Here is a 27,388-nt window from a genome sequence, read left to right as displayed (position 1 = left end):
TTTTCCGCGAAACTAGACTCTAAATTGATGAGCTTTGCGCATTGGAATTGGTGATTTGTTCAGGCCCAAAAGTGGCCTGAAAACAGACACAGAATTCCCTTAAGGGGGCACCTTCAGGCCACTTCCTGTAGAACCATTTACGAGCCATTTGCCTCGTACTCGGAAGAATAAAGTGTATTCTGTAGTTAATTATGGCAGGGATGTCTGATTACGAGTGCAAGAGATATTGGACATTATGCGGGGCAAATTAGAAGCGACTCCTCTTTCCAGCAGATGCCACTGATTAGTGGCAGTGACATGGAGTGGGGCCTGGAGCATCGTGGGGCATCAATATCAGCTTACTGCTCCCCGCACACATCTCTCGCTCTCTGCAAACGGGTTTAATGCAGGTCCAGGCCCCTCCATGAGTCCATGAGCCAGTTCAAGGTTTTTCAATGTCCAATTAATGGTTGAGGAAATCCCTGGGAGGCAGGCATGCACTAGGCACCAAGCAGGCAAATCTATGCGAACAACGGGCTTACTTATACAGCGATTCCAGAGGGAGATTCCAGATGCAAGATTCGTGATTCGTGACCGAAAACCAGAACAAACAGAAACCAGAAACCAGAATGGGACTCCCAGTCTAGGGCCGGCCCTTGGGGCAGGCTGTTTAGCCAAGAAAACAGGCTTTGGCCGCCCTCCCGGTCCCCCGTTTCGGGGGCCACAGAATACTGTTTTGTACCGTACTGTATAAAAGGGCCACAGGAATGTAAGGCAGAGCTCAGAGAAGAGCGGTCCGTGGTCCAGCGCGGAATCAAGGAATCACCCAATCGAGCAATCAGGCAAGGACCCAACGACGCAGTTTCCAGGGGCCACAAAATGCGCATTTACTCGTATCTTTGGGTAGGCACATCCTTCCACGTCGATCGACTTGTTGACAGTGTTCTAACGTGCCCTTTGCCCCGTTGCAGCAGCAGCTAATGCTGGCGCTGATTGCCAGCATCTGCGTCAAGGCCAAGCCGCTGGTCTCCTTCGGCGTCAGCTACCAGCAGCCGCAGCCCTACGTGGGACCGGGACCAGGAGCCTACTACAACAGCTACTACGGGGGCCCAGGACCCTATCAGAGTGGCTACGGGTACTACTCCAACTCCAACCACTACTACGGCAGCAGTCCGGGGGCATCCTATCCGTATCGGTATCCCTATGCCGCCGGACACCGCTACGGGGCCCTCGATGTGGGCATCGGCGCCCTGTCGCTAACCCCGTTCCTCCTCTAAAAGAGGAGAGCCAATCGACAGCAATCGGGAATACAGTAAACAGAAACCGAAATGACAATACACCAAAGACTTTTCATTGTTTTCCACGGCACGCATCGCCTAAGCCAGGTCTCGGCCACCAGGTGACCACAGGAGGAGCCGCACGAAGGCCCCGTACGTGACATTTTCTCGGGGGATTCGTTCGAGATTTGCGTTACTTGTGACCCACTGACTGAGTGAATCTCTGAATTGACTCTTTTTCCAATTCGAATACGAACAGGAGTTCCAATTCCAATTCCAATTCCGATTGCCTTGGCCTGGCCCGGTCTTTAAGCTTGCCACTGATTATGCTGCTCCTACTGATGCTGCCGCGGCTGCCGCTGCTGCTGTCCTTGCCGCTCGTCGCTGTTTTTATTTATAGAAGACTTTTCCCATCTTTTCCCATCTCTTCCATCTTACATTCGCGGTCTGTGTGCATAACCGCAGTGTGGTCGCAAAACGTGCACAAAACTCGCCTTGGGGAGTGGGTGGTGGCGAGTGGGCTGGCAAGCGGGGCGGCAAGTGGGGTGGCGCTTTTCCTTTGGCTCTTTCTTATGCGGCTAAGCGCATAATTGCAGTCATTATCCGGAATTAGATTAGCCCTGTGGTCTTTTTCGGATTTATATCTATTTCAGGAGTGCCGTTGCACGCTCAAAGGATGTTTTGAGCGGCACAAAGGTGCACAAAGGACATGATTCGTCTTCTGTATAATTCCATGGCCCACGATGTATACTTTGCTCGATGTTAGCCACGGGCCACGTCCTGCCCCTGCCCCCTGCCACATGCCCACTGCCCACTGCCCACGGGGCTCCAAATATTGCCAATGCCTTCACGTGAGTCGGATCCACATGCGCCGCTGAGCTCCTGAAGGTGTCACTAGTTTTCAGGTGACGGCGATGCCCGGGGTATGACGTGCTAGGATCACGTTCCCCATCACGCAAAATACTCGGAACTGAAAAGTGCAACAAGCGGCAGGCTACAAAGTCCACCAGCCAGCAACCATGAGGCATCATCCAGCAGCAGCACAATGGGGAAGCCATCAGCAGTCACGTTGAGTGGAAATGCCCTAACACTAGGCTTTGGGGCAGCAGCAGCAGAAGCAGCAGCAGCAGCAACAGCAGCAACAGGCAACAGGTAGATGTCCGCCCCCCATTCGGTGGGCCTTCATTAGCTCGTCCTCGTCGTCGGGTGTGTGTCAGTGTGGCATGCCTCGTCGGGCGCGCGCTCGGAGCACGAGCGGCGAGCAACGAACAGCGAACAACGAGCACTGTGTGTCCTCGTCGGAGGCGAAGGTTGAAACGAAGCGGAGCTGGCAGACGACATTGAGGATGTGTATAAAAGGAGGAGCCGCAGTGCAGCCAGCAATAGTCTTCGCCAGAACTCACGGGACGCGACAAACCTCTAGAGAAGCCTGCTCCAAAGAAAGCATCTCCCAAAAAGCAGCCAAGAAGCAGCTAAGAAGCAGCTCCCTGCTCCGCCAGAACTCGATTTATTCAAAAGTGAAATAAACCAGTGAAAAACCAGTGAAGAAAACCCTAAGAAAAGAGACAAAAACTCAAAGAAAAATGGATACCCATTCTCCCAAAAACGGCTCCAAGTCGAGCTCCAGCGGCAGCTCGGCGGCCAGCTCCTCGATGGATCTGGGCAGCGGCAAGCAGCGCCACCAGCGCGGCCAGAAGAAGCTCTCCCGCAGCAGGAGTCTGCTGCAGTTGCTCAGCAGGCACCTGGGCAAGCATTTCCACCACCACTCGCACCATCCGCAGCACGAGACGGTCTACAGCAGCCAGGACGACATCCGCAGCAGCTCCACGGACTCCTTCAGCCTGAGCTACGAGCGCGGCTCCCACGAGTGCAGCGGCGGCATGTCCACGAATCTGAATATGAACATGAACATGAACATGAACGGGGGCTCCAGCCAGGACCTGGATCAGGATCACGATCAGGAGCACACCTCGAGGGCCTCTCCGGTGTCGGGATACTCGCGGTACTCGCCCACGGGCCTCGACTACTACGACAACCAGGGGCACATCTACGTGGAAGCCGTCTTCCGACCGGGCAGCGCCCTGGAGCAGCTGCATCCCCAGATGCATCCCCACTACGACGAGGACTGCAGCGAGGGCAGCAACAGCAGCAGCAGCAGCAACGAGGGAGAGGGTGATGGCGACAACGACAACGACAACGACGGCGACAATGAGCGAGAGGATGAGAACGAGAACGAGAACGATAATGAGAACGATAATGAGAATGAGAGCAGGAAGCCGAGATCCGCTTCGGCGGCATCCGCTTCCGCTTCCAAATCGCACGGACTCCATCTCAGCCGGATCTCGATTTCGTCGTCGGTCAGCCGGATGCTCCAGCACTTCTCCAGCTCGGCGGCCACCACCGCCAACGCCTCGCTGCGCTCCCTCTCCTGCAGCAGCACGCCCCTGCACCGACAGCTGAAGAAGAAGTCCCTGTCGCCCCACAACTCCAACAGCAGCAGCAGCAGCAGCAGCCACTCCAGCAACAGCCACAGCAACAGCAACTCCAGCTCCAAGTCGAACTCCGGCTCCGGCTCCGGCTCCGGCTCCGGCTCTGGCTCCTCCTCGAAGAAGGACAAGAAGCAGCAGAGCATCCTGCGGCCACCAGTGCAGTATGTGCACATGAAGGGCATGTCGGGGCTCTACTCGAGGGTTCCCAGCTATGCGGTCTGCTGTCCCTACACCCTCCATCACATGTACTAAGAGAACCACACGAACTGGGAGAAGTGACCAGTGGATGAAGCTGCAAGGAGTGGAAACGGGACTGGATCTGGACCTGGGGAGAGATACTTTAGCTCTCTTCGGATCCAAGTGATGTACGAGTAGTGCCTAAAAGCCTAAAGCCCAAAGCCTAAAGCCCAAAGCCTAAAGCAAGGGATTGGAAGGATTGCAAACACGAAACGTGACGGGGATTCTTCAGAGATTCGTCGGGGAGCAGCAGAGAGCATATTTTATAAATGTGTGAAAGCTGAGTCCGCGGAGGACTATCCTCTGCGGATTGGGCCCATAAGTGTACCTAATTCTATATACCCCCTCCCAGAAATCAGAACATATGTCTATCTGCGCGTACGAGTACGAGTGCTATATGTATGGTATATAGTAGTATATATGTATTTTACCGTAGACGATCTAATTGTCTTCGGCCTGTACTGTAGGGACTTTCAGTTTACAAACTAAACGGAAACAAAAAACACCTAGTTTTAGCCTAAAGAAATCGTTATTTAGATTATCATTATGATTGCATTACCTATTACACCCCGCACATATCTTCCGACAAGTAATCCTAACGTTAGACTCGATTTTTCGAGGCACATTTAGTTGTTCCACAAAAGGAAATGAAAAAAACCAAAACACCAAAAAACCAAAAAAGAAAAACCAAGAGATTTTGCACTTTTGAAATACTAGTTTTCCCTATACTTTGCACTTATTTTCGATTCGATTAAACTCTTCAAATTGACGAATTTATACAAGGAAAAATCAACAAAAAACCAAAAAAAACGAAACGTCTTAAAGAACACTCTAATAAAAAAAAAACAACAAGAATTTTACAATAATTCACAAATTTTTTTGAACAAAATATTCTAACAAAATTATTCTAACAAAAAGAACTAAAATATCAATGAAATGAAATAAAAGAAAAGAAATAAGAATAAGAAAACTTTATGGTAGTTGGAGAAAATCAAAACTGTAGCGAAAATGTAATTAGAGGCCTAAGAAATCAAAGAAAATATATACAATATATATTTTTAGTAAATATATAATCTACGATTAAGACTAGATGTCAATGGAATAAAAAAACACATGACTATATCAAAAAAAAAGAAAAGAATTTTACTTTTTTTCTTCATATTTTTTGTGGGGAAAAAAAATAGAAAAATCAAATTTCAGTCAAGGCGAATGGAATGCAAAATCAAGGAGAGAGCTTCCATTGTAACGGTAAAGCGGTAAAGCTTAAGGACACCGTTAACGTAGGCAAAAAGCTCTCTCTGCGAGAGAGAGAGAGCGGGAGAGAGAGAAAGAGAGAGCGTGGCCTCCGTTCTGTTCCCAGCCCGGGAACAGACGCCGAAAGTGTGCCAGTGCCAGTGCAGTGCATGGACTCCTCCATTCAGATGCTCCCGCTGCTGATGATGTGGGCAAAGTCCTCAAAATCAAGTTGCTGAAGGACTCGACCTTACAGTTTTGACATACGAGAGAGCGCATATCATGTCCACGTCGATGTCTGTGCGAATCCGTGACGTTAATCGACGATGCTGCCTGCTGCCTGCTGCCCCACTGCCACACTGCCCCACTGCCGGCGCATTTAAAATTTGATGACACCTCAATTATGTGCCATGTTGCTTTCGCAATGGGTGGCTGGGCTGTGGGTGGAAGGTCTCTCTGTTTCAGGGTCATTGTCTCTTTGAACCCTTTCCTTTCCTTCCCTTTCTGATGTTTAGCCCACAATAAACAAGCAGCCCGTGGCTCAAGGAGCCGCATATCCTTGGCACACTTAGTGTCCCAAGATAACCAAATTAAAATTCATGATTTATCTGCAAACAAACAAATTCCCTCACACGCCCAAAAAAGGGAACAACAAATGCCGTACTCTGATAGTTTTGTGTGACGCAGTTGGCGAATGTTTTGCTTTTTGCCGGAAAACCGCGTTGCACGGAAAGATGTGCATGGCGAAAAGGTCACGAAAGGGTTACGGGTGCCGAGAGGGCAGGGGTGAGGGACAACAGCACCTTGGGCTGAGTTCCTGGAAAGCCAGCCAGAAAATAGCCAAAGACAACAAACAGTCAACAGCCTTCGGGGGAAAATGCTGTCTCAATGATTCGATTGAAGGATTTTTGAAGAACTGAAAAGCCTAGGGAAACCCTATTACCGAAGCAACACTAAAAGAAGCGGAAACTCATCATCCTCTTCATTGCTAAGCTATTTTGGAACTTTGCATGTCTGTATTCTCAAAGGAAGATAAAGTTCTCTTGAATACTCGTACTTTGGCGGGTTGCCTCACAGGACACTGTCCCACTGAGACACCAGTAGAGAGATAGACTCCTGTAGACACACATCGCAACACATTCTGATTGAATGATTACCCTGCACCTGCACTACACAAAAGATCTCAGTATTTGGAACAGAATTTGCCACAAATAGTGCTCAACAAAGGCACATATTGTAGTGTAGGGTAACACCCAGAAGGAAGCGTTTCCGACCCCATAAAGTATATATACTCTTGATCAGCATCAATAGCCCATACGATATAGCCATGTCTGTCCGTCCCCATGAGCGCCTAGTTCTCAGAGACTATAAAAGCTAGAGCAACGACATTTTAGAGATCTGAATCTTCTAACTCTTAGACTGCCGAATCTGGATCAGATCGGATCATTCTTATAACCAAAAGGAACAAATCAATTGGCAGTGGCTACGCAGCGTCCTACCCGATCTGACTGATTTGCTGTCTCTCTCGCACACACTCTTCGTCGTGCAATGTTAGGAGGAGAGCCATACTGAGTCTTGCTCAGTTTAAGGGTATTCATGTTCAGCTCTCAACGTTCCCTCTCGTGTTTTGAATGGAGGCAAACAGATCTCTACTGCTTATCTGTAATAATGGTACAGGTCTTGTAATCAGAAATGCATTCACTCTGAAGACAAATAGATAATTGGCGGTGGAATGGTATCGATAAAGAGGAGGTCCCCCTACTGAAATGTTTCTTAACTCCAATCGCACAAATAATGGTGGCATCTCCCAGGTGCTTTCCAGCCACTTTTGAGATTATTTTCACACAGAATTTATACGATAATTAGCTTGCAGTTGTCAACTTTTAACTTTTGCTGGCAATTGCGGAGTTCATTGATCCGCAGGACAACATGGTGGCTCATTTGTTAAGCCATCGGATGGCTGGCTTCATTAAGTCCAGTCGCAAATGAGTTAATGGATGCGACAAGACGCTTATCAAGTCAGCGGCTAAAGCCAAAGGCAGCACCCCACAAAAGCCCCAACCCACGACAAAGTCGAGCCCCAAATTGATCCGAAAGTTGTGTCACTTTCGGATGGGGGGAAGGAAACTCACGAAAGCGACAAATCGGTGGCCGCTCTGACGTCAGTCGCCGCCGAAAACACACACAACAATTGCGCCTCTAATTAGAAGTTGAACATTTTGAGGCGTGGAGTAATCGCTGTTGACACCTCCTTAAATCTCTCGCACTCCGCTCTGCTCCTCGTGAGGCCAAGACAAAGGACTTCATTAGGCCGCAGCCCCTGCCACCGCCACAGCCACCGCCATCGCCACCGCCACTGCTTTTATCGTAGATTGTCTTAGAATGTTCGTCGCATAAAATTGGCATTCGGCTTTATTTATAGCGCATTAAAATCAATTTTGTGCGTAATTAAATAAAATCCAACAACAATTGAATTAATGCTCGTGGCAGGGCGGAAGGGCGCCAATCTATTTTTGACGCAAGGAAGGGGCCTGTCTTCCAAAGGGGACTTCCACTTGAAAACTGTCATAGCCCAGGATATTTTTAGTAAAATCCCTCAAAAGGAAGGACCAGCCCCCAGAGCGACTTCTTTAAAGGCTATTTTTAACAGAACAAATGCCCAAAATGGAATCAAACGCGAAACAAAAGGAAATTGAAAATGGGAAATGGAAAATGGAAAAGCGTCTGGCTGATTAATAATTGATCGAACGAAGGAACAGGACGTCAGGGAAAACAATTAAAAGTCGAAGGACGAGCGGACAAAGTCCAGAAGTTGATGGAAAGTCAGGCGCCCTGAGGCGGCGGGGGATCCCCCCGAGTAAAGAGCAAGGGGGGGGGTGGCAGGGCGCGTGCATTGACACCACCTGGCGGCCGGCGGCGCAAGCAAACAGCAACGGCAACAGCAACGGTAAACAAAATTCGCTTCCCGTTTTAAGAGATGAGGCAACAAATGCGAGCAGGACGAACAGGACGAACAGGACGAACAGGACGAGCAGGACGAACAGGAGGACAAGGGAGAGCCCTCGGGAGTGGCGGTGCCAGGGAGTGCAGGGTATATTGTGTGCAAGGTAGGGCACTCCCAGCACTCTCTACGCCACATCTCGGACCGCACTGTACCCTGCCTTTGGCATGTCCTGGAAGGCACTTTGCAGAGAGAGCGAGAGCGAGCGAGAGAGCCCGGCCGCTTGCAGACCTTCGCAGACACCGGGCGAGTCTATAAAAGGACGCGGCTTCCGATTTGCCGACTCAAACGCGGCAGGACAACGTAACCGAACACACACTCTCCCGAAGCAAAGCGAAGCGAAACCAAAACCAAAACCGAAGCACGACGCACGACACGAAACCTAGCGGCAAACGGCAAACGGCAGTCGGCGGCGTCTCTCGTGGACAAAGACCGGTTACAATAACAAAGGAAGTGGATCTCGGCAAAGGAAGGGTGTCGGGTGTTGGGTATTGGGTGTTGGGTGTCGTGTCGGCAGACAGGAAGCGGAAGAGCAGCGGAAAAGCAGCGGAAGTGCAGCCATTTGCACTGCCTTCAGACTCGCACCGCACCGCCCCGCCCCGCCCTGAAGCGGCAATCAGGAAGCAGTCAAAGGAAATTACTTTCGGCCAGAAATTGAATTGAATTTCAGCCATTCCATGGGTACCCCTCATGTTTGCTTTGCGGACGAGCTGCCACAGTCGGAGGCACAGTCCCAGGCACAGTCCCAGAAGCCGAGGCGGAAGGAGAAGACCTCCAATGGGAGCAACGGCAGCAACGGGAGCCTGAACAACAACAACTTCAATCTCAACCATTTGGGGGGCAAGAAGTCCATGTCCGAGCTGGAGGTGTGCTCCTCCCCGGGCAGCAGCCTCAGTGTGTCGCCCGTGCCACGGTTCGAGCGGAACCTGGGCTTCTTTCGGCAGCTGAGCCGACGCTTCGGCCTGAGGTCGCAGGATGACCTACTTCAGTCGGAGGATGACGCAGTCGCTGTCTCTGCCGCCGCCGCTGCAGTGGCAGTTGCAGCCGTGCAGCAGCACCAGCAGCAGCAGCAGCAGCAGCAGCAGGAGGAGGATGCACACAGTTCATCGACCGACTCGTGCTCCTCGGGGCGTGGCCTGGCCGCACACCAGTCGCGGCTCGAGCTGATGTCCATGTCGTGCGCCTCCAGCGAGACGAGTAGCACCCTGGACATTGAGGAGCAGCAGGAGCACCTCCAGCAGCACCAGCACCAGCAGCAGCAGCACCACCAGCGCCAGCAGCTCCAGCTGAAGCTGAAGCAGACACAGACGAGCCGGGCCAGCTTCTCGCGGCTGCATCGCCGCTCCACATCCTCGCTGCGCCGGGCCTTCGAGAGCCTCTCGCTGACCTCACGCTCGCTCTCGTGCAGCGGCCCGTCGCCGCCGCCGCCACCCCCGGCGGCCGCCACCCAAACGGCAATGCCCCTGAAGTCGGCTCTCAAGTCCGCCTCGAATGTGGAGCTGCACCAGCAGCCTGCGACAGTCGCCTCCAAGTGCGGCAGTGGCGCCTCCTGCCATGCCCCAGCGGGCAAGGGGAAGGGAAAGGAGAAGGAGAAGGAAAAGCCGCCGCCGCAGAGGATTCTGCGGCAGCCCGTCTCCTACACATATCTGAAGGGCATGTCCGGCCTGCCCACCCAGCGGGTGCCCCGCAGCTCCGTCTGCTGTCAGTATGCGAGGCGTTAGATTCCAGAAGATTCTAGACCTGGAGATTAGCCATCAACCATTTCCCCATTTACCCATTGCCCCTCCCCCCCCTTCATCCGAAATTCATTTCAAAATCTGTGATACAACAAGCCTTTCCCTCCTGCCCCCCATTCCCCCTCCACGGCCCAACCACTGCCCCCATCCATCATATCCGAAAGTCTTCGCCAAACACAAAGAAAACAAAAAGGATATTCCTTTCCACAAGAATTGAAATGAGAAACGAGAAATGTTTTTTTTTTTAAATTTGAATAACTTTTGCACTTGAAAAAAAAAACAAAAAATTAAATATATACCGAATTATACAATAAAACAAAAGAATTATTAAGTAGAGAGTAGAGAGGCATTCGTCATAGTACAGACACACACACACACACACACACACATCTATGCATATATATCCGCTTGATTCTAGATCAGAAAATCATGCCACATGCCACATGCCACATGCCACATGCCACACACATACCACTACGCATGCCAAAGACTGTAAAAGAAAAATTCAACTTTTCATTGGTTTTTTTTTTTTTTGGTCGCGCAGTAGAAGATTTCCTTTAGATTTAAAAATTCCTAAAACGATTCGTGCCTTTATTCGGAAAAGTCAAAGCAAAGCAAAGCAAAAACAAAAAAATCAAATATTGTACGAGTATTTTCTTTCGCCGAAGAAAATGTATGGACGGATAAGTTAAGTGTAGATTTTTCCTTAGTGAATGTTAAATGGGATCAACAATTTGTCAGGCATTTATCTATGTTCCGAAACAACCTAAACATTAACTTTAACTTTAACTTTAACATTAACTTTAACCTTAACTTTAATCTTAACTTCAATTATTTACATTAAGAACTTGTTCCATTCCAAATCAAAAACAACAACTTATTTGCCAAAACCAACCAGAAATGATATATATATATAAGATATAGCAACAACAATGAAGTATAGTTATAGAAAGAGCACTCCAGATCCAGCAAAAGTAGGAATAACCATAGCCGAAGAAGCCAACTTGACTAGACTAGACTAGACGTGACTTGACTTGACTCGAGAGTGTACTTTATGCGTACTTTAGCCGTTTACACACAGATTTACATGCAGTTTAACCTAAAGATTCAAGTAAAATACAATGCAATCCAAGGCCTAAAGATATACTCGTTTATACACATTCTACATACGGATATACACATATATACACATATATATATGAATCGTAAGCAAAAGCAATAACCGTTGAGGGATTATATACTGAAACAATATCAGCATAAATACTATATACCACATATATACAGCAGCAGCAGCAGCAGCATCTACAAAATATTGTATTATCAACTATTTACCAACAGCAGAACACAGCAGAGCAGAGCCGAGCACCAGAACCAGAAATGTTTGGGACAGGCAGCAAACCACATAGCAATCCACACGCAAAATGAAAGTTCAATAAAAGTGAAATAATTTACACGACAAAAAGATGACAAAAACGAAAGTCTTTTCTTTAAGGATGGTAGCTCCCTCTCTGAGGGAGAGCAGCGGGTAAGGGGCTGCGGGGCGGGGAGTATGGCAGCGATCTCTGCAACATCAAGCACTCACTTGTCTAAGGCTGAGCTGATGTGAGAGCTGGTATTTCCCACTAAATTTCTACTGATGATTGCTCACTTTTTACTCGTTACTCTCTACTCGTTAGTCTGTCCGCTAAAGGTGGACCACTCAGCAATCCACATAGCAATCCACACGCAAAATGAAAGTTCAATAAAAGTAAAATAATTTACACGACAAAAAGATGAAAAAAACGATAGTCTTTTCTTTAAGGATGGTGCCCACAGGCTTGGATATCCGGCCGGGATATACGGGACAGCAGCGGGTAAGGGGCTGCGGGGAGCGATCTCTTGAACATCAGGCACTCGCCCTTCAAAGGCTGAGCTGAGACCTGGTATTTCCCATTAAATTTCTACTAATGATTGCTCACTATTTAATCGTTACTTGCTACTCGTTAGTCTGTCCGCTAAAGGCACTCACACTTCGTCTGTACTTTTCCATCCACTTCAATCTATTTGTCAACTAATTAAATCGCCATTTCCATATCAACTTGTGCCCCTATTCATTATAATCATAATAGGCTTTCCCCATTCCCATCCCCAATCCCATGCCATTCATTTCTCACTTAATGTCTGCGCCGTTTTCTGTGACACCAATCGAGGCAGAAAACTTTTGGCCATTACAAAAAGTTTGGCCAAAAATAGCCACAAATCAATGGACATCCCACAGATTACGATACGATTACGATGATGTCTATGGCCATGATGAGGCTGCTGCTGCCGATGACGGTTATGTGGAATCGGCAATTAGAGAGTGAGAGCAGTTGGAGTCTTGGACTCCGTCCCGATTGAGTGGCTCCCCCACTCGATGGCCAGCCTCAACCCGTCTCCGAAGGGAGAAACGAAGAAAATAAGTAGAAAAGTAGAGAAAGTAAAAAAGTTGTCCAGGCTGTGTAGTCCATGAAAGTAGGTCAACGATTGAATTGCCATCAGATGGAGATATTTGGTTGTCAGGGCAATATATGACAATGACTGAGGACACATCTCTCGATGGGGGATTCTTGTTGAATTTATAATGAGTGCGCAGCGCAGAGCAGGGCTCTGGATGTCTGAGAGCAGGCGGTGGGAGCCATGTCTGAGGGTTTTTGATTAATATGCTTCCAGCTCAACTGGCAGACAATAAATATCGAATAACCAGCAGCCCGTCGAACCGCAATAAAAACGAAGAGAAGCGAAACCATCTGACAGTTTGATTTGACAGGCGGCTCCCTCTCGAGGTTCGCCAAAAAGGAGAGTCCTGTAGTTGTGTTTGAATTTGAGTTTCGGTTGTGTTCAGTTTTGCATTTGATTGATTTGTGTGCGACAGATTCGAAATGAATACATTCCACTCTCCAGTCTACACTCTCCACTCTACAGAATCCCCACCCTGGGGGGGGGGGGGGAGGAGGGGGAACAACAATCATCATAAAAATCCATCTGTTTGGCAAATCAAATGCGAGAGGCAGCAAACAAATTAATGAAATTAGTGCGAATATTAAGCGTAAACTTGGGTAAGCCACAGGGAGTCTCCTCCCCTCCCCTACCCTGCCCTGCCCTGCCCCCCTTTTTGTTTAATGGCCAATCCAAGAGCCTTCCTCCTGCTAAATGGCCGGAACAGTCACGTCACGCACTCAATTGGAGGCAGGGACCTGCTCCATGTTCCATGTTCCATTTTCGAAGCTGATTTGCTGCACACACACACACACACACACACACACACACGCACACACGCACACACTTGTCTGTGTGCCTGTTGTCCGACGTGACCGAAAAGATGATGAAAAATCTGTCAGAATCTAAATATTTTGGCAACGCAACCAGAAATTGGCATCCCTACCGCACTATACCCCAGTGCCCAGTGCCCAGTGGCCAGCCCCCAGACCCACTCGAAGATTCCTTCGTAGTACGTTTCTATGCGCTGCGGATGTTCTAAAAATATCCTTTGACCTAATTCCCGTTGACAGTCGACAAATGGACAGCATTAAAGTGGGGATAAAGCGATACGCAACGCAACGTCGAGATCCAAAGGGCACACAGTGCGTATGTGTGATTTTTACAGCTGTGATTGTTGCTCATACGCACTGATGGCAACCGAAGAAACCTTTTGCTTGTTTGTCTGTCTGTCTATCTCTATCTCTACGAGACCTTTCCCCCATTTCATTTGAAATTGCTCTCGTACGAGAGTAGTCATAACAATATACAGAACGTTCCTCTTCACCTCGCCCTCCCACTGCTGCTGCTGCTCCTGCTGCCAGGCACGTAATCATTTCGACAGCCCTCAAGTATAGTTCCAGCCTCTGCCCTGCACCCAAGAGCTCCGCCTCTTTGCGGTCGTCTGCCTCTGCTGCCGCCCCTCCTTTGCCACTGCTTCTCTATTGTTTTTCTGCAAAATGAATAGCTATTTTTAAGCATTTAATTAAGAGCCTTTTCCTGGCGTATATTTTAGGCATTCGCTAGCCATTTCTATTTATGTTTCCACAGAAATTCCCTCCAGTAGAGTACAGCGGAATGTGGCAGCAGCAGCATGGAATGTGGCGGCTGCTTATTAATAATAAACGGAAATAATTTCTGCTCTCAACGTTTGGTGGTTTATGGCACACCCCCACACACACGCCCTCCCACCCCCCAACGAAGGTAGGACTTCCATTTCCATTTGGAGTGGGAGGGGAAGCGGGAGGGGGAGCGGGAGCGGGAGTACGGGCTTCATTTTAACAGGTTACGCGGCATTAACTTCTCTTATGGAGTTTCGAGCCCCAAAGCCTCCTGCACTCCCCCGTTTCGTGGTTGTTTATGGGGCGGGGCGTGTTAATTTGCTGCACGCGCCAGCCGAACATGGAAACTGCTGGCAAGGGGCAGAAATGGCGAGGTGGGACCTACGGGTCAACTTGTTGCCACAGGCAGAGGCAGAGGCAGGCACTGATCGAGCTCCAAGATACCCTAAAAACAGATAGTTCTTCCCCTTTCTGCCTGTTTTCTTTAAGCCCTGTCTCTTTTTGTTGAAGGCACTTTTCCACGGTATGCATCACCACAAAATAATTAATCTTCTGCCCTGTCCTGTCTTGTGGCACAGCCCACATGAGTGTGGAGCGTGGATCGTGGAGCGTGGAAGAACAATCTGAACTTGCGGCCTTCTTAGTCAACTTTTTGACTGTCTTTTAGTGGCAATATTTTATGGCAGTTTCACACAGAGCAGCAGGAGGAGGACCCTGCCCTCATTCAAAATGGAGCACTCTCCCCGTCTCGCGCCTGCCGTCTCCCTCCTCCCGCCTGCCGTCATGTGGGTATTCCGTATACGACTCCATGACTTCCATACAAATATTTGTTTTCGTTTGAATTTTGTGTACCTTTTGTGCCCCGCCATCTCATCATCAACATCAGTGGAGACTCCCCTCTCTCCGTACCGGTCTCCCCCTCTCTCTCACCGTCTCTGCGCTCCTCTGCTGCAACCTCATCTTTTGATGCCTCTTCAGGTTTTTTATTGTATATTTTTATTGCTCATGTTTCCGGCTTGTTATCTCTGTTGTTTCTCCCCTCCCCCTCCCCAGGCCCCTTTCCCCGTACGTGTTTTAATGGGACTTCTTCCCCGAAAAGAAATATTAATGAAATTTTCCAGAGTACACCCACCGCCCGCCCGTCTGGCTGTTGCTTTCCCTTCGGGTATCTTTTGGGTAATTTCAGTCGCTACTTTGGGTGCCGCGTATTAAATCGTTGCTCATTGCTAAACACTCGAGGAGAAACGTGTGGCAGTGTGCCAGGAGCAGGCGCAGGGCATCACTTATGCTAATTCACACTTTGACCCAAATACCAGACTCCCGACTGTTTCTCCAACGTGAGAGAACAATCAGCCCCGTCGCCCCAAATGGGGCGTGTGTGTGCTTTCACTCCTTGAGGCGCCACTTGAGCCCGACTCTCTCATTAGATATGCAGCCTGTGTTTCGGTAATTGAAGCCAATAGGCAAACAAAATGCCCCTGGCATGGCCACAGGTGACACGCACAGGATACGCACAAAAGTAGGCAACGGAAAGCGGCATAAATTCCATGCGAGAAACAAGTACCACATCCGTCTTCTGTTTTGAAAATAAAGAACCTGCTGCGCACATCATTTATTCACCTCTCAGCGAGCACCCCTCCCCCCACAGTAATTAGTAATTAGTTATGTAGTTTTCAAGCTGTTTTCGGGCTACTTTCGGGCTGCTTTCGGCCTGCTTTCGGGCTCCTCCATTCCATGGGGACATCAATTATTCACGAAAAGTGACCCCCAAATGAATGCACAAGCATAAGCCTGACATTTGCAGTCAGTTCCAAGGCCCAACGAGCAGCAGCTACTACGTGTTGTCCTGCGAAGGAGCAAGCCCTAAAGCGGCGATGGACGGCAGCCACTAGGCCATGGCAGCACTGCACGTACAATTGGCCAAAAAAAGCAGAAGGAAAGACATTCGGAAGGGGGCGGGGGTATTGGAATTCTAAGGAGTGGCATTTCCCAAAATAAAGAAAATAAACAACAACAAAAACACTCCTGTGACGGCATGCTCAGAGCTTTTCCATGCAGTTTTTCCTCCCGAGAATTGGTTGTAAAATCAATTAGAAAGAGGGAGTGACCCGGGCTTTCGCTTTGGCTCTGACTCTGGCTCTGGCCCTGTTTTCATTCACAAATCGAGGAGAGCAGAGCAGAGCAGAGCAGCCGCCGCGCCGGTTGAAGGTTAATGCCTGCCCAGGAGGCCAACTGCACTGCACTGCACTGCACTGACGATGACGTACCGCACTGTAGCTCGGTAGCTATGTAGCTCTCGCTGTAGCTGAACCCGATGCCCGGTCCGGGGCATCCTTGAGCGGCTCCATACGTCATCCCAGCGATAGAGAGAGAGAGAGAGAGACGACCTTCGGGCGGCTGCTGGCTGCTGGCTGCCGGTGAAATGCCATTCCCTCTGCTTCGAATGGGATTTCATTCATAATTGCCGCAAATGCGGGATACGCTCCCGGATAAACATCAACAAGCACACGGCAATGTCCTCGACCTACTTTCGCCGTTCGAATTTCGCCTTTGTCCGTTCTCCGTTCTCCGTAGGCATCTGTTGGCGCTTTCCCTAAGGAAAGCCCACCCAGGATAAGGGATACAGGAATTGGTGGTAACTTCGTTTGCCTCATTGCGCCACACGTCGCTGGGCATTTAATTCGATTTTCGGCTTCGACTTGGGAGGAAGTGGCTGTGGCTGTGGCTGTGGCTGTGGCAGGGGAAGTGGCAGCGAAAGTCGGTTAGTGGCTCGTTCGATGGGTAGTTAGTCCAAGGTCCTGCAGTGGTTCGTTTCAGCAGTTTTAGTTTTGCTTTGCCAATCGATGATTGTGCGATGGAACCTGGGCTCCCTTAAGGGCAAGGCTCAATAATCAGTCGTCAGTCCTCAGTCTGCAGTCCTCAGTCGTCGGTCGTCGGTCGTCGGTCACATATCAAAACTGACGCAATCTCCCTTTCAATTAGAGACAAAGTGCAAGGACTAGCTTCGAATGATGGCGAAGGAGGAGTGACGCTTGGCCCGGCCGCATTAAATGCCATTCGATGGCATCTCTCAGGCCAGGCTCCCCCGCCCCAATCCCCCCCTCTGCTTTCGCTAGCCAGCCACAATCCCTGTTCAACATTTTATGCATTCCACGCGCTCTCGTCCTGCCCGCTCCCTCCCCTTGCTGCCCTTTCGTTTAGGGTTCTGGCTGGCAAATTGAATTTAAAAACTCAATAATAATCAGTTTATTGCGTATACGACCAGTGGAGCGGAAACGACGACATTTGCATGCGGCTCTCAGGCGGCTAAGGGCTGGGAGGTGGTATCTGCTGGTATCTGGTGGCATAAAAGTATCTTTTGCTGTTGCCACTGCGATAAGGTGGCAAATGGCAAGGGCATGACATCTCTTCTCGATCCGCCGTCCGCTGGGCACCATCATCATCATCATCATCGCCATCGTCTGATGCACCTACCGAAGGTTCTCCAAAAATAATGACGTCGGCTCATGCCCTCTCTCTCTCTCTCTCTCTCTCTCTCTCTCTCTCTCTCTAAGGTATCTCTATCTTTTTCATGGTTATCTAGGTCAGGGGCTAACAGCTCGTCGTCGTTGTCGTCGGTGTCGTCGTCGTCGTTCTCTCTGTCGTTTGTTGTCCTTAGAGTCGTTGACGTTTGTCGGTTGCGGTTTTTCCTCAGCCGCTTTTCCTTCGCGGCTTTTCCTGGGACTAAAGCGTTCATGCTTGTAGTACCTATGACGTTGCAACACCTCCCCCTTGCCCCTTGCCCCTTGCTGCCTGCACACACACACACAATTGAATCGGCCATGATTTTGGGGGCGGCTGGGAGCTGCTGGCAGCTGGGAGTGGCTCTAACTGCATTTTGGTTCATTGCGTTCCCTTCTGTTCGACATTTTGGTTGGGAATTTATTTATACATTTCCCCACACACACACACCCCTCCCGCCCCCCGCTCCACCTCTTTGGGTTGGTTTTCTGTTCAGTAGAGCATATGGCATACCCTTTCACACCCCCCCCTTCACTTATTTATAAACCAAAAAACAAGAAACAAGAAACAAAGGCTATCCCGAGATCCTGATGCCCTTCCCTCAGTCGTTTTTCGTGGCATTTCGTGGCGATCCCTGCCTATGGACAGCTATCCGCAATATATATACAATACTGTGGGGTATATCCCCCCCCCCCCTTCCACCCTCCCCCCTCCAAAAGGGTATTGAAAGGCCAAACAACAGGCGTGGCATGGCGTCGTTGTGGCGCTTCGTGTATTGCATGGAAATGGATGCTCGAGAGACATAAATAAACTGCAGCTAATTTGAATGCACCAGATGTCCTTGGGACAACGCCACCAGGCAGCAGGCAGAGCAGGCGGAGCAGGCAGGAGGCACCCTTCGACCCCATAACAATTGCAACAATTTGCAACAAACCAAGTGCCTCCTCCACAAGGATACGCGTACACCCCTGCTCTGTGCTCTGTGCTGTGTGTTTCGGTTGTTTTTAGGATCATTCCAACGCCTCTTTTCCTTTCATTTACTTTCATTCAGGCAAAGGTCAGGCCCCGCCGTAGAACAAAGCCCAGGGTCCAATCCGAGGGACCACTTGACCCACTAAAATTTTAAAGAATACACCCAAGATAAAGGACGAGACGAGCCCATCCTTGGGCTAATCCTTTCGGAGAATGAATGGCCCACAGATGGTTACAGATGCGATGCGATGGCACTCCGGGGCTTAACCCAAATATGTTGGCAAATAATGAAGCTCTTTGTTGGCCCGCATTCTCCAATTGGCCTTCGACCGGTTGCAAGAGCGCGGATGACGTCACCAGCGTCAGGACACACACATGGGCACGGAGGATATGGGTGCACGGATGGGCTGATGGGCTGATGGGCTGATGGCCGCTGCTCTGCTGAATGTCACGCCCCAAAGCTCAGGTTAATTTTAGCCAAAGCCAAAGCCAAAGCGACAGGCGATAGGGCGATGGGCGACAGACCATAATTGGCCGCGAAAAAAACAAATACAAAATGTCGAGAGAGAAAAAACCGAAATAGCAACAAGAAATATGCCAATAGAAGCGTGTGCCCCATAACACTTAAGAGGCTTACCGCACCGCACGCGCCACAGCCGCCCGCCCTGGAAAGTAGGCAACATTTTTTGGGCCAAGTGGAGGGGCACCCCACAAAATCTTTTGACAAATGAGGGGCGCCCACAAGGGGCACAAGTATTTTAATTGTTTTGGTGAATCCCGGTTCCGGTCGTGGTCCCGGAAATGTAAAACGGGGGCGCGGGACCATTAAGAGCGCCAAGGAGTGGACACGGCAGAGCGCAAAGGGAGTGAAATTGTGGAGCCACAGATAACGAGATATGACGACGAGACATTTGATAGATGATGGAATGGCAAAAGGTTCTAGAAGGTAGCTCTAAAAGAAGGCTAAGATCCTCTGCACTACCATCTAGACATAAGGGATAATGGAGAATGGGTAATGGATACGATAGTGGATAAAGGGGAGAATCCCAAGGCAGAGATTCCAAGGATATCAAGTCTATTCCATCATCAGTTTTCCATGGATACCCTGTGATTTGCATAGAACCAAAAACAAATGTCAGGGCAATGTCGAGAGGAGAGTCCCAGAGTCCTCGAGTCCGGCTTCAATTAAGAACCCGAGAGGCTGTTAAGTCCAGGCCATTTGTCGGGCCAGAAGAAGGGATTATCAAAGGCAGTACCACAGACACGCACACACACACACACAGACGCACACATGTACTTGTAGATATAAAATCTGGTAGCCGTATCCTTCAACTGCAGTTTAAATGCCAAATCAGCGCAAATTGTTCGTCTGGAGAGAGAGGGAGAGGGAGAGAGAGAGACAGAGAGTGGGGGCCAAGAGGAGGAGGAGGAGAAGGGTTTGCAGTGCTGGGTGCTGGGTGTTGCCAAAAGGACCTTTGGCTTCTGCAGCAGGTTCTGGCTGTTGTTGGTTTCATAATGTCACTCGAACGCACAGCTACAGAGACAGAGACAGGGGACGGTGAGGGTGGGGGGGGAGGACAGAGCAGAGACTGCAATGTCCTTGCAGCATGGGGGTTCATTGGCCCAAAACATTGAGCTGCAGCCTGCAGTGCAGAGACCGAGAGAGAGAGAGAGAGCTGGCCAAGAGAGAGAGAGAGCAAAGCTGAGCAGAGCCAAGCCAAGCCGAGCAGAGTCCAGGTTCAATGCACGGCAAGTAGGTTATAAAAAACAGTCAAAAGGCCGGCCCTAGGCGCTAAGATACAGCCTGTGCGCTATGACGTCACACAAAAAAGCGGCAAGCACACAGAAAGCGAGACAGAGAAAGAGCGCGAGCGAGAGCGAGAGCGAGAATGATAGACATAGACAAGAGAAAGAGGTGGCCAGGGGGGGAGGTGTAGAAGCGGCTTAATTTTCAGTTGAGAAAACCCGAGAAATATGCCAACTTTTACTTTTTCCCTCTCTCTCTCTCTCTGTCTCTACCCCTTTCATTGCCTTGTGTGTGTGTGTGTGTGTGTGTGTGTGCGTGTGTGAATGCATGTGAATAAGTGTGAATACACCCATTCGAATGGCGAAACGAGTCTATAAAATGGGCACAAGGGCATTCAATGCGGCATTTATGCTGACACTAGAACGGGTTTTTCCTCCTCCTGCCCCAAAAAATATATAAAAAGAAGAGAAAAACACACATAAATGAAACAAAGGAAAACGTAGGAAAGAACCCATAATACGAGCACAATAATCAATCAGTGCACGTGCGGCACATTCGATGTTCGATAATACATCGATGTCGATGAGGCGAAGATTAACAAGTCGGGGCGAAGAAAAAGAGGCTAGACACTGGTCTAGTCTCATTAGCATTCGAAGGCAGATCGAATGGGGCACAGGCCACAATGGCTGCCAGGGGGCCAGACATCGCGGAAGACCCAGACGGGGAGATACCAGGACAGCACCAGGACAACCAGACGACAATAAAGCCGCAAGACATCGAAGCCGCAAACAATACTCCGAGCCCTGACGGATAATGGTGGGAACCAGACGCAAAAACACCACAACAAGGGGCCGCAGCCGGGCTGCAATTATTTACACGGATACGATAGCCGTCCTACAATGTTTTCCACTTCAGCGTGAACTTGTGAACCTGTGGCCCGGTGTGTCCGGTGTGTCCCGTGTGAAGGCTGCCACGCGTTGTGTCACGGGCTAATTATGAGAGCGGCCTACCTTTTGACGCCCCACCAAGAGAGGCGGGGGAGTAGGCCCCAATAAATGGGCATGAAAAGGGACATTTTAGGAGCAAGAGGAGCCATTTATACCCAAACTAAGGCAAATAAGGGGCGTGGTGGCCTCTGTTCCGCACACGAGAGCCTATGGAGTGCATTCGAGCTTGGTGGGGGCGGTGGCCGCCATTGAAGCCAAAGGAAAACCCATAAAAAAATGTACAAAAATATTCCATTTGCGAGAGTGAAAAACAGAAGAAGGCGTACATTTCCATCAGTGGAAAATTCTTAAAAACGAAAAGCACAAAAATCAACCGAAAAGTACAGAGTGGAATCTGCATGAGGCGGAAAATGCGTGGGGAAAAGCGAGCGAGAAGAGTGGGAAGCAGGAGAGAGTAACAGGGAAAAGGGCCAAAAGGCAAAGCTTTATTAATTTATTGGCTAGTATAAGGAACAGCATTTGCTTTGAGTATCTTCAATATGTCCTCTCGTTTCCTACTTCGGATAGGCCACGTCCTTCTCGAAGAGGTAGCACTGCAGCCAGTTGGAGCCCTTGTGCTTGCCACAGAACTCGGGCTGCCAGTTCCAGATGAGATGCCGCGACTTGGCCTCCGCGCTGGCGAATCGGTTCCGGTTGCGGCGGCAGGCGTCGACGAAGCGGCCGGCCAGGCGCTCGGAGAGCTCGATGCCCTCGCGGGAATGGGCCTGGCTGCTGGTGTCCTCGCAGGCGTAGAGCTGCTCGAAGGCGGCCCGCTCCGGGTGGAACTGGCAGCCGAAAATGGGGAAGCGCCGGTGCTCGATGAGGCTGACGAACTCGCAGCCAGCGGGGTCCTTCTGCAGGGCCAGGGGCTGCCAGTCGGCGGTCAGGCCGTACTCCTGCAGGCTCTCCCTGGTGATGCAGTAGCCGTGCTGGTGGCTGGCGAAGCACTCCTCCGGCAGGTCCATGAACAGCTTCGACTGGCGGTAGTCCTCGGTGAGGCACACGGGCAGGGCCTTCCTCATTGACTGGCACTTGGTGCGCACCTTGGTGCTCTGGGCGGCGTTGATCAGCAGCAGCTGCATGCCCAGGCACGTGCCCCACAGCGGAAAGTATCCCTCGGGGTCGCCGGCCCCGTTGTTCCGCTCCATGGCCAGCTGGTAGATGAGATCCGCCGTTCGGACACAGTCGTTGGTCAGGTCGGGCCGCGACTGCCTGTCGGCCTCATCGATGAAGACGGCCCCGCCGGGCAGGAGGATGCCGTTCAGTTGATTCATCAGCGAGTCGTAGTAGGAACGATTGTGGCCAATCCTGAAAGGAGCACCGCATCGCATGCATATCGTTGATCAATTTCTGTTCGATTCTATATCGATAACGATATAGATAAAGATATAGAGAGCAGGTGGAGAGCGGCAAACGAAAGTGAAACAATGAAATAGTGCGCTCTCATCTTTCTCTTTCTCATTTCATAGCCCAAAGCGTTTGGCACTCCGCCCACACGGGAGGCGGTTGGACGCGGACCAAAAATCGAGGCAACAGCACTTTTCACTCGATTCTGCGATTTGTTGTTTATGTTCGCCGGGATCTTCCCCACTTACCAGACGGGCACAACGTGCGCCCCCGCGGCCTCCAGCTGCTTCACGTATGAGGCCGCCAGATAACTGTGCCACTTCTTGCCGTACTCGGCCTCCAGCCACTGCGCCACGTCGATGCACATTATCCCAATGCAGGGGGTGGCCTTGGGGGATTCCGAATTTGCGAACATGTCTCTGTGCCTTTGTGTGTTTTATTTGTTTGCCAAGCGTTCTGATTTCTCGAAGAGCCAAAACACGACTGAGAAATCTAAGCAAGTGCGATCGATGGGCTTCCAATGCATTTCGCGCATATGGAAATGCGTGCGTCTTGGAGAAAGAGCCCGTGCTGTCCAAAGCTGCTCTTCTGCTGACCTTTGTCGTGGTATAGTAGATAGCACAAAATCCGTATGCTGTCAGGCGTTGGAGAGCCCTGTAAATTAGTGTTTGCGCCCAAAAGAGACACATTCTGTATATCTATCGTGTATGGTATATTTTATATACGTTTTTGATTGTGTTTTGCGTTTCATATCACGCCGCTTGCCTTAACTTCCGAATTTTGGTGCAAGTCTTAACAGATAGTGCCAGATCGACATGTGACATATCGTGAGATAAGCACCGAGGTGCTTCAAAAGTTCTTTACTAAATCGTGAATCATGGATATATGCATAAGAGCCGGTAGAGCAAGTAAACAGTGTTAATAAATTTTTGCCGGAGGTCTTCGAAGATCATTCATCCATCATGACAAGGCGAGCTCTCGCACATCTCGACAATATCGAATTGATAACTCATCCGCCCTTTATAAATGGCATATATGTATGCTTGGCCTTCAATGGAACCGGTGTTCCGTGAGTTTACATTGTATATGTTAATATTTTGTTGATTTGTAATATTTGGAATGCGATTTATATGAATTTTAGATAAACAAATATAGTTTCCAAATAGTTTAAATTAAAATTACTATATGTACGTGAGTAGGAGTCAAGTCTTCTTAGTCTTCTTCTCTCCTTAGAAGCTCTGCTGAGGTAAATGAGGGTACGGTATGAATGGCTAACATATATATATATGGTAACGATGAGTGGCTGTTGTGGCGACGAGCTTAGAGGGTGTTCGGCAATCAAAGCCGCAAAGCCTAAGACCAAGGGAGGACCTAGGACCATATATATGTAAGAGAGAGCGGGATAGCGAGAGAGCTGAGTCCGTCGCTAAAGTCGTAAACAAGAAATTATTATTAAAAAAAAAACACCCACGAACTATTATAAAACTTTATGAACATTCCTAAGAAAATTAAGAGAGAAAAAAACAAGCAGTATGCAAAGAGTGCGAACAAAAACTCACCTCAAAAACAAACCCTTTCATCTCTTTGGACCCATAAGCGTGCTCCTTGCTGCATTTTTGTTGTTGCCCTACGCCGACGACATATTTTCTGATCCGAACCGAAAACGTAAAGGCACACGCACACATTCAAAGAAATACCGATTATGCCGAGCACAGGTTGTATCTTGTATTTTGGGCAGGCACTCGGAATGCCTCGCCCTGCAAGAGAGACACCTTGGAATGAGAGCGCCGCAGCTGATCGCTTAGCTGCTCTGCCCGTGAACGAACGAAACAAAAAGTGATGTCATAATATGCTTATACGTATATATATCGAACAATATCCATATCAAATGGATAATGCATTTTTAGCTTATTTTTTGTTTTTTTTTTGCGCCACTCTGCCTTTTGTGGCGTTGCCCCGCCGCTGCCACTGGCCTTCATTTTGCAAACATTTTTCCTTCCATGAACAAACTATTTTTGGAAATGTTTAATTTTTAAACAATGAAACAATGCACTGCACACCTGCACGATATTTTAACGGTTTTAACGGCCCGGAAAGCGGAGCGAGTGCACGTGTGGACCTGGCGAAAAAATTAATGCGAGAGCGGTACAAGCGAGACCGTTCATAGTCCATGCTCTCGTGCTCTTCTTCCCAATCGGCTCTCCCCTCACCACTCATCCTCTCTCGTTGGCTACTTTTGCCAATTGCTCTGCTCTCTCCTCCCAGCTCTCTCCCACTGCACGGCGAGATCAGCTGTTGGTGCGAGTGAGTTGGAGTGGGTTGTGAGTGCATTGCAATCGCGCGTTCTTTCTTCTCTTCCTAATTTCTCTCGCATTCTCTTGCTCGTCAAAGTGCGAGTAAGTCTCTCCCTATAGATCCCATACGAATCAGGGGGATCGAGCATACTATGGCATGTGTGTACATTGTATATCCCGCTGTCAAGATCGCTGGGATGGTGGCAAGAAGAGAAATAATACATATCTTAAAGCCGGCTTCCTCTTTGGCATTTTCGAGCGGAGATCTGCGCATTCCTGGTGATGCCCTCCCCCCTTATCCAATCTACAAATCAAACAGCTGTAATTTCAGTTAACAAAGTGCATTCTGTAGTCGAGTGAGCACAAGTGTTGTAATTAAAAAATCCACTTGACGCAACTTCCAAGCAAGGGCAGAATAATCGGGCTAGTGGTGTGGCATGGCGTTGAAGGAGAATGCGAGGAGAGAGCGCAGAGGAGCACAGTCTTTCGGATTGCGAATTTCCCTGAATTAAAACGCACTGCTGCATGGCCTGCAAGCTGATTTCAAGGGAAAATCAGAAGTCAATTGAAGATAGTCCCATTGCCAGAAGAACGAGGAGGGGGCCACTGCCGATGGAGAGGAATGCAGCAGCTCCTTTTCCATTTCCGTACGCATTGCCGGGATAGTAGCTGGGCGAGTCGTCCCCATCATCTCCCCCCTCCGAACCAACCTCCTCCAGTTGCATTTCCTTGTTGTTGAACAGATATTGCTGGACATACGAGGAGCCCAGTATCGAGGTATACTCCGGCTTGTAGTTGTAGATGAGCATCCGCGCCTGCTCCGTTTCATTGGCGAAGGTCTGGGGGCTCCGGCGGGCCTCGTTCACAAAGAAGTCGGCCAGGTACTGCCCACTCAGCACCGCCGCGGCCGAGTGGGGAATGCTCGACCGCACGAACTCGTAGAGCGGCTTCTCCGGATGAAACTGAACGCCGTAGAAGGGATACTTCAGATGCTCCATGGTGGAGATGAACTCGACGCCGTCCAGGTCGTTGTTCAGAGATACCACGCGCCACGACTTGTTCAGCTTATCCCGCACAAAGTCCGCCTCTGTGTAGCAGAACTGATGGTAGTGATAGGTGACATTATTCGCGACCATCAGAGCCACAACATCCTCCCTGCTGGCATTGAACAGACGACTCTGCTTGTAATCTATCGAGACGAGGGATCAAAGCATGCCGATTGTTCGATGAGCGTATCAGTTTATCAGAGAAGGGTTGATTGATTGGAATGTACCTTCTTTGAACACCATGGGCAGGGCCATGCCAGATGCCCGGCAACTGATGCGATGGTCGGTGCCATTGGCCAGCTTGTAGACGAGCAGCTCCATGCCCAGACAAGTGCCCCAGACGGGCATAAAGGTGCCATTGTCATTCAGTTGCACTGCCAATTGGATGAGATGTTCCCCCGCGTCGGCGTAGCCATTGCTCTGGTTGAACCACGTTGCACCTCCAGGCAGGAGAACCCTAGACATCGATGATTTATGGAGAGGAGGAATTCGTTGATATACTTTTCGATTGTAAGCATGATCATCATTTTGGCCAGTCACTCACCCGTTTATCTTGTGCATGAGATCTTCGTAGTAGCTGCGATTACGTCCAATCCTTTCGAGATATCAAGAAAATGGTTTATTAATTACATTTTCGGCAATCTTATCGTTTCGCTTTTCGCGTATATTAACGTATTTCTGTTCTACAAATAAACACGTTTGTCTCCTCTCAATCTTATCGTAGGTTCTGGGATTTCCACCGCCACGATAAGATCTCTTTTCAAATGGAGAGTATCTGTGTCTGTGGTCCACTCACCAAATGGGCACCACTCGGGCACCAGCACCCTCCAGATACTTGACATACGAGGCGGCTATGTAGCTGGTTTTGTTCTCGAAATGTCGCGAAATCAATCCATCCGTGTAGACCTCCTGCGTGAGCACACCAATCACAGGGGAACTGTTCGCCGAAGCTGCCACAAGGAGGCTACCCAGAACCAGCAGACAGCCGAATGCAAGTCGATGCATTATAATGCGCATTGTATTCTATTCTGTCGTGTGTCGTGTGTCGTGTGAGCGCCTTCAGCGTTGACCAAGAACTGCCCAATGCTATGGCGAGCACACTCAAATTTATAGACAGCCCATTTGTGGGTAAACAATCGCTCGATGACGCGACAACAGGGGCTGCACGAGGGCTTCCCTCTCCTCCCTACCCTCCGCTCTTACCGCTTCTGATTTCAGTCCAATAGATAGCGCTGCGATTAATTGATTACATTACCCGTACCCGTACCCGAACCCGTACCCGTACTAGTACTCGTACTGTTTACTGTCGTCGAGGGTGCAAGGGTTTCGTTCTATTCGGATCCGGGTACAGGCAGCGCTCGATGCGGGGGAAGAACAAACTCAGACTCTGAGAGCCCTGCGCTTTAAGCCACACTCAACGGGCATTCTCTCACAGCAACAGCAACAGCAACAGTTGAAGCAACAGTTATGCCAGTTAACGGATGC

At 49.7% G+C, this 27,388-nt stretch overlaps 6 protein-coding genes across 6 annotated transcripts in view; 3 read left to right on the top strand and 3 right to left on the bottom strand.

Moving 5' to 3' along the window:
- Positions 1-27,388, bottom strand: part of LOC6599880 (retinin) — a 93,327-nt gene that overhangs the window by 48,413 nt on the left and 17,526 nt on the right. The gene's annotated exons all lie outside the window — the stretch shown is intronic.
- LOC6599703 lies at positions 859-1,256 on the top strand. Its single transcript, XM_026991584.1, has 2 exons — positions 859-882; positions 951-1,256. Exons 1-2 carry the CDS (start codon positions 859-861, stop codon positions 1,254-1,256), a joined length of 330 nt encoding a protein of 109 aa, XP_026847385.1.
- LOC6599704 (serum factor response D) lies at positions 2,797-4,234 on the top strand. Its single transcript, XM_002024921.2, has 2 exons — positions 2,797-3,785; positions 3,846-4,234. Exons 1-2 carry the CDS (start codon positions 2,840-2,842, stop codon positions 3,995-3,997), a joined length of 1,098 nt encoding a protein of 365 aa, XP_002024957.1. The 5' UTR covers positions 2,797-2,839; the 3' UTR covers positions 3,998-4,234.
- On the top strand, positions 8,519-9,937 carry LOC6599705 (myb-like protein Q). The gene has a single exon (XM_026991650.1). The coding sequence runs from the start codon at positions 8,894-8,896 to the stop codon at positions 9,935-9,937; it is 1,044 nt and encodes a 347-aa protein (XP_026847451.1). The 5' UTR covers positions 8,519-8,893.
- LOC113566355 (gamma-glutamyl hydrolase) lies at positions 21,633-23,069 on the bottom strand. Its single transcript, XM_026991651.1, has 2 exons — positions 22,812-23,069; positions 21,633-22,524 (listed from the first exon to the last, which is right to left on the bottom strand). The coding sequence occupies exons 1-2, from the start codon at positions 22,976-22,978 to the stop codon at positions 21,732-21,734; spliced, it is 960 nt and encodes a 319-aa protein (XP_026847452.1). The 5' UTR covers positions 22,979-23,069; the 3' UTR covers positions 21,633-21,731.
- On the bottom strand, positions 25,183-27,327 carry LOC6599706 (gamma-glutamyl hydrolase). The gene is made up of 4 exons (XM_026991649.1): positions 26,700-27,327; positions 26,448-26,498; positions 26,131-26,360; positions 25,183-26,046 (listed from the first exon to the last, which is right to left on the bottom strand). The coding sequence occupies exons 1-4, from the start codon at positions 26,918-26,920 to the stop codon at positions 25,412-25,414; spliced, it is 1,137 nt and encodes a 378-aa protein (XP_026847450.1). The 5' UTR covers positions 26,921-27,327; the 3' UTR covers positions 25,183-25,411.

This window comes from Drosophila persimilis, unplaced genomic scaffold (assembly GCF_003286085.1).
Source record: "Drosophila persimilis strain 14011-0111.01,24,50 unplaced genomic scaffold, DperRS2 tig00000676-arrow-arrow-pilon, whole genome shotgun sequence".
Classification (NCBI taxonomy): Eukaryota; Metazoa; Arthropoda; class Insecta; order Diptera; family Drosophilidae; genus Drosophila; species Drosophila persimilis.
The sequence above is the reverse complement of the archived record's forward strand: the minus strand, read 5'-3'. Positions and strand labels throughout refer to the sequence as shown.

What these genes read in the sequence shown, in the direction of transcription:
- LOC6599706 (XM_026991649.1), bottom strand. Translation starts at nt 26,920, where the DNA reads ATGCGCATTATAATGCATCGACTTGCATTCGGCTGTCTGCTGGTTCTG. An exon ending in CTCATGCACAAGATAAACGG is followed by an intron (nt 26,361 to 26,447) that starts GTGAGTGACTGG and finishes ATCGATGTCTAG; the next exon opens with GGTTCTCCTGCCTGGAGGTG. An exon ending in GCCCATGGTGTTCAAAGAAG is followed by an intron (nt 26,047 to 26,130) that starts GTACATTCCAAT and finishes TCGTCTCGATAG; the next exon opens with ATTACAAGCAGAGTCGTCTG.
- LOC6599703 (XM_026991584.1), top strand. Translation starts at nt 859, where the DNA reads ATGCGCATTTACTCGTATCTTTGG. An exon ending in GCATTTACTCGTATCTTTGG is followed by an intron (nt 883 to 950) that starts GTAGGCACATCC and finishes GCCCCGTTGCAG; the next exon opens with CAGCAGCTAATGCTGGCGCT.
- LOC6599704 (XM_002024921.2), top strand. Translation starts at nt 2,840, where the DNA reads ATGGATACCCATTCTCCCAAAAACGGCTCCAAGTCGAGCTCCAGCGGC. An exon ending in CAGCCACTCCAGCAACAGCC is followed by an intron (nt 3,786 to 3,845) that starts ACAGCAACAGCA and finishes GCTCCGGCTCCG; the next exon opens with GCTCTGGCTCCTCCTCGAAG.
- LOC6599705 (XM_026991650.1), top strand. Translation starts at nt 8,894, where the DNA reads ATGGGTACCCCTCATGTTTGCTTTGCGGACGAGCTGCCACAGTCGGAG.
- LOC113566355 (XM_026991651.1), bottom strand. Translation starts at nt 22,978, where the DNA reads ATGTTCGCAAATTCGGAATCCCCCAAGGCCACCCCCTGCATTGGGATA. An exon ending in GCGCACGTTGTGCCCGTCTG is followed by an intron (nt 22,525 to 22,811) that starts GTAAGTGGGGAA and finishes TGCTCCTTTCAG; the next exon opens with GATTGGCCACAATCGTTCCT.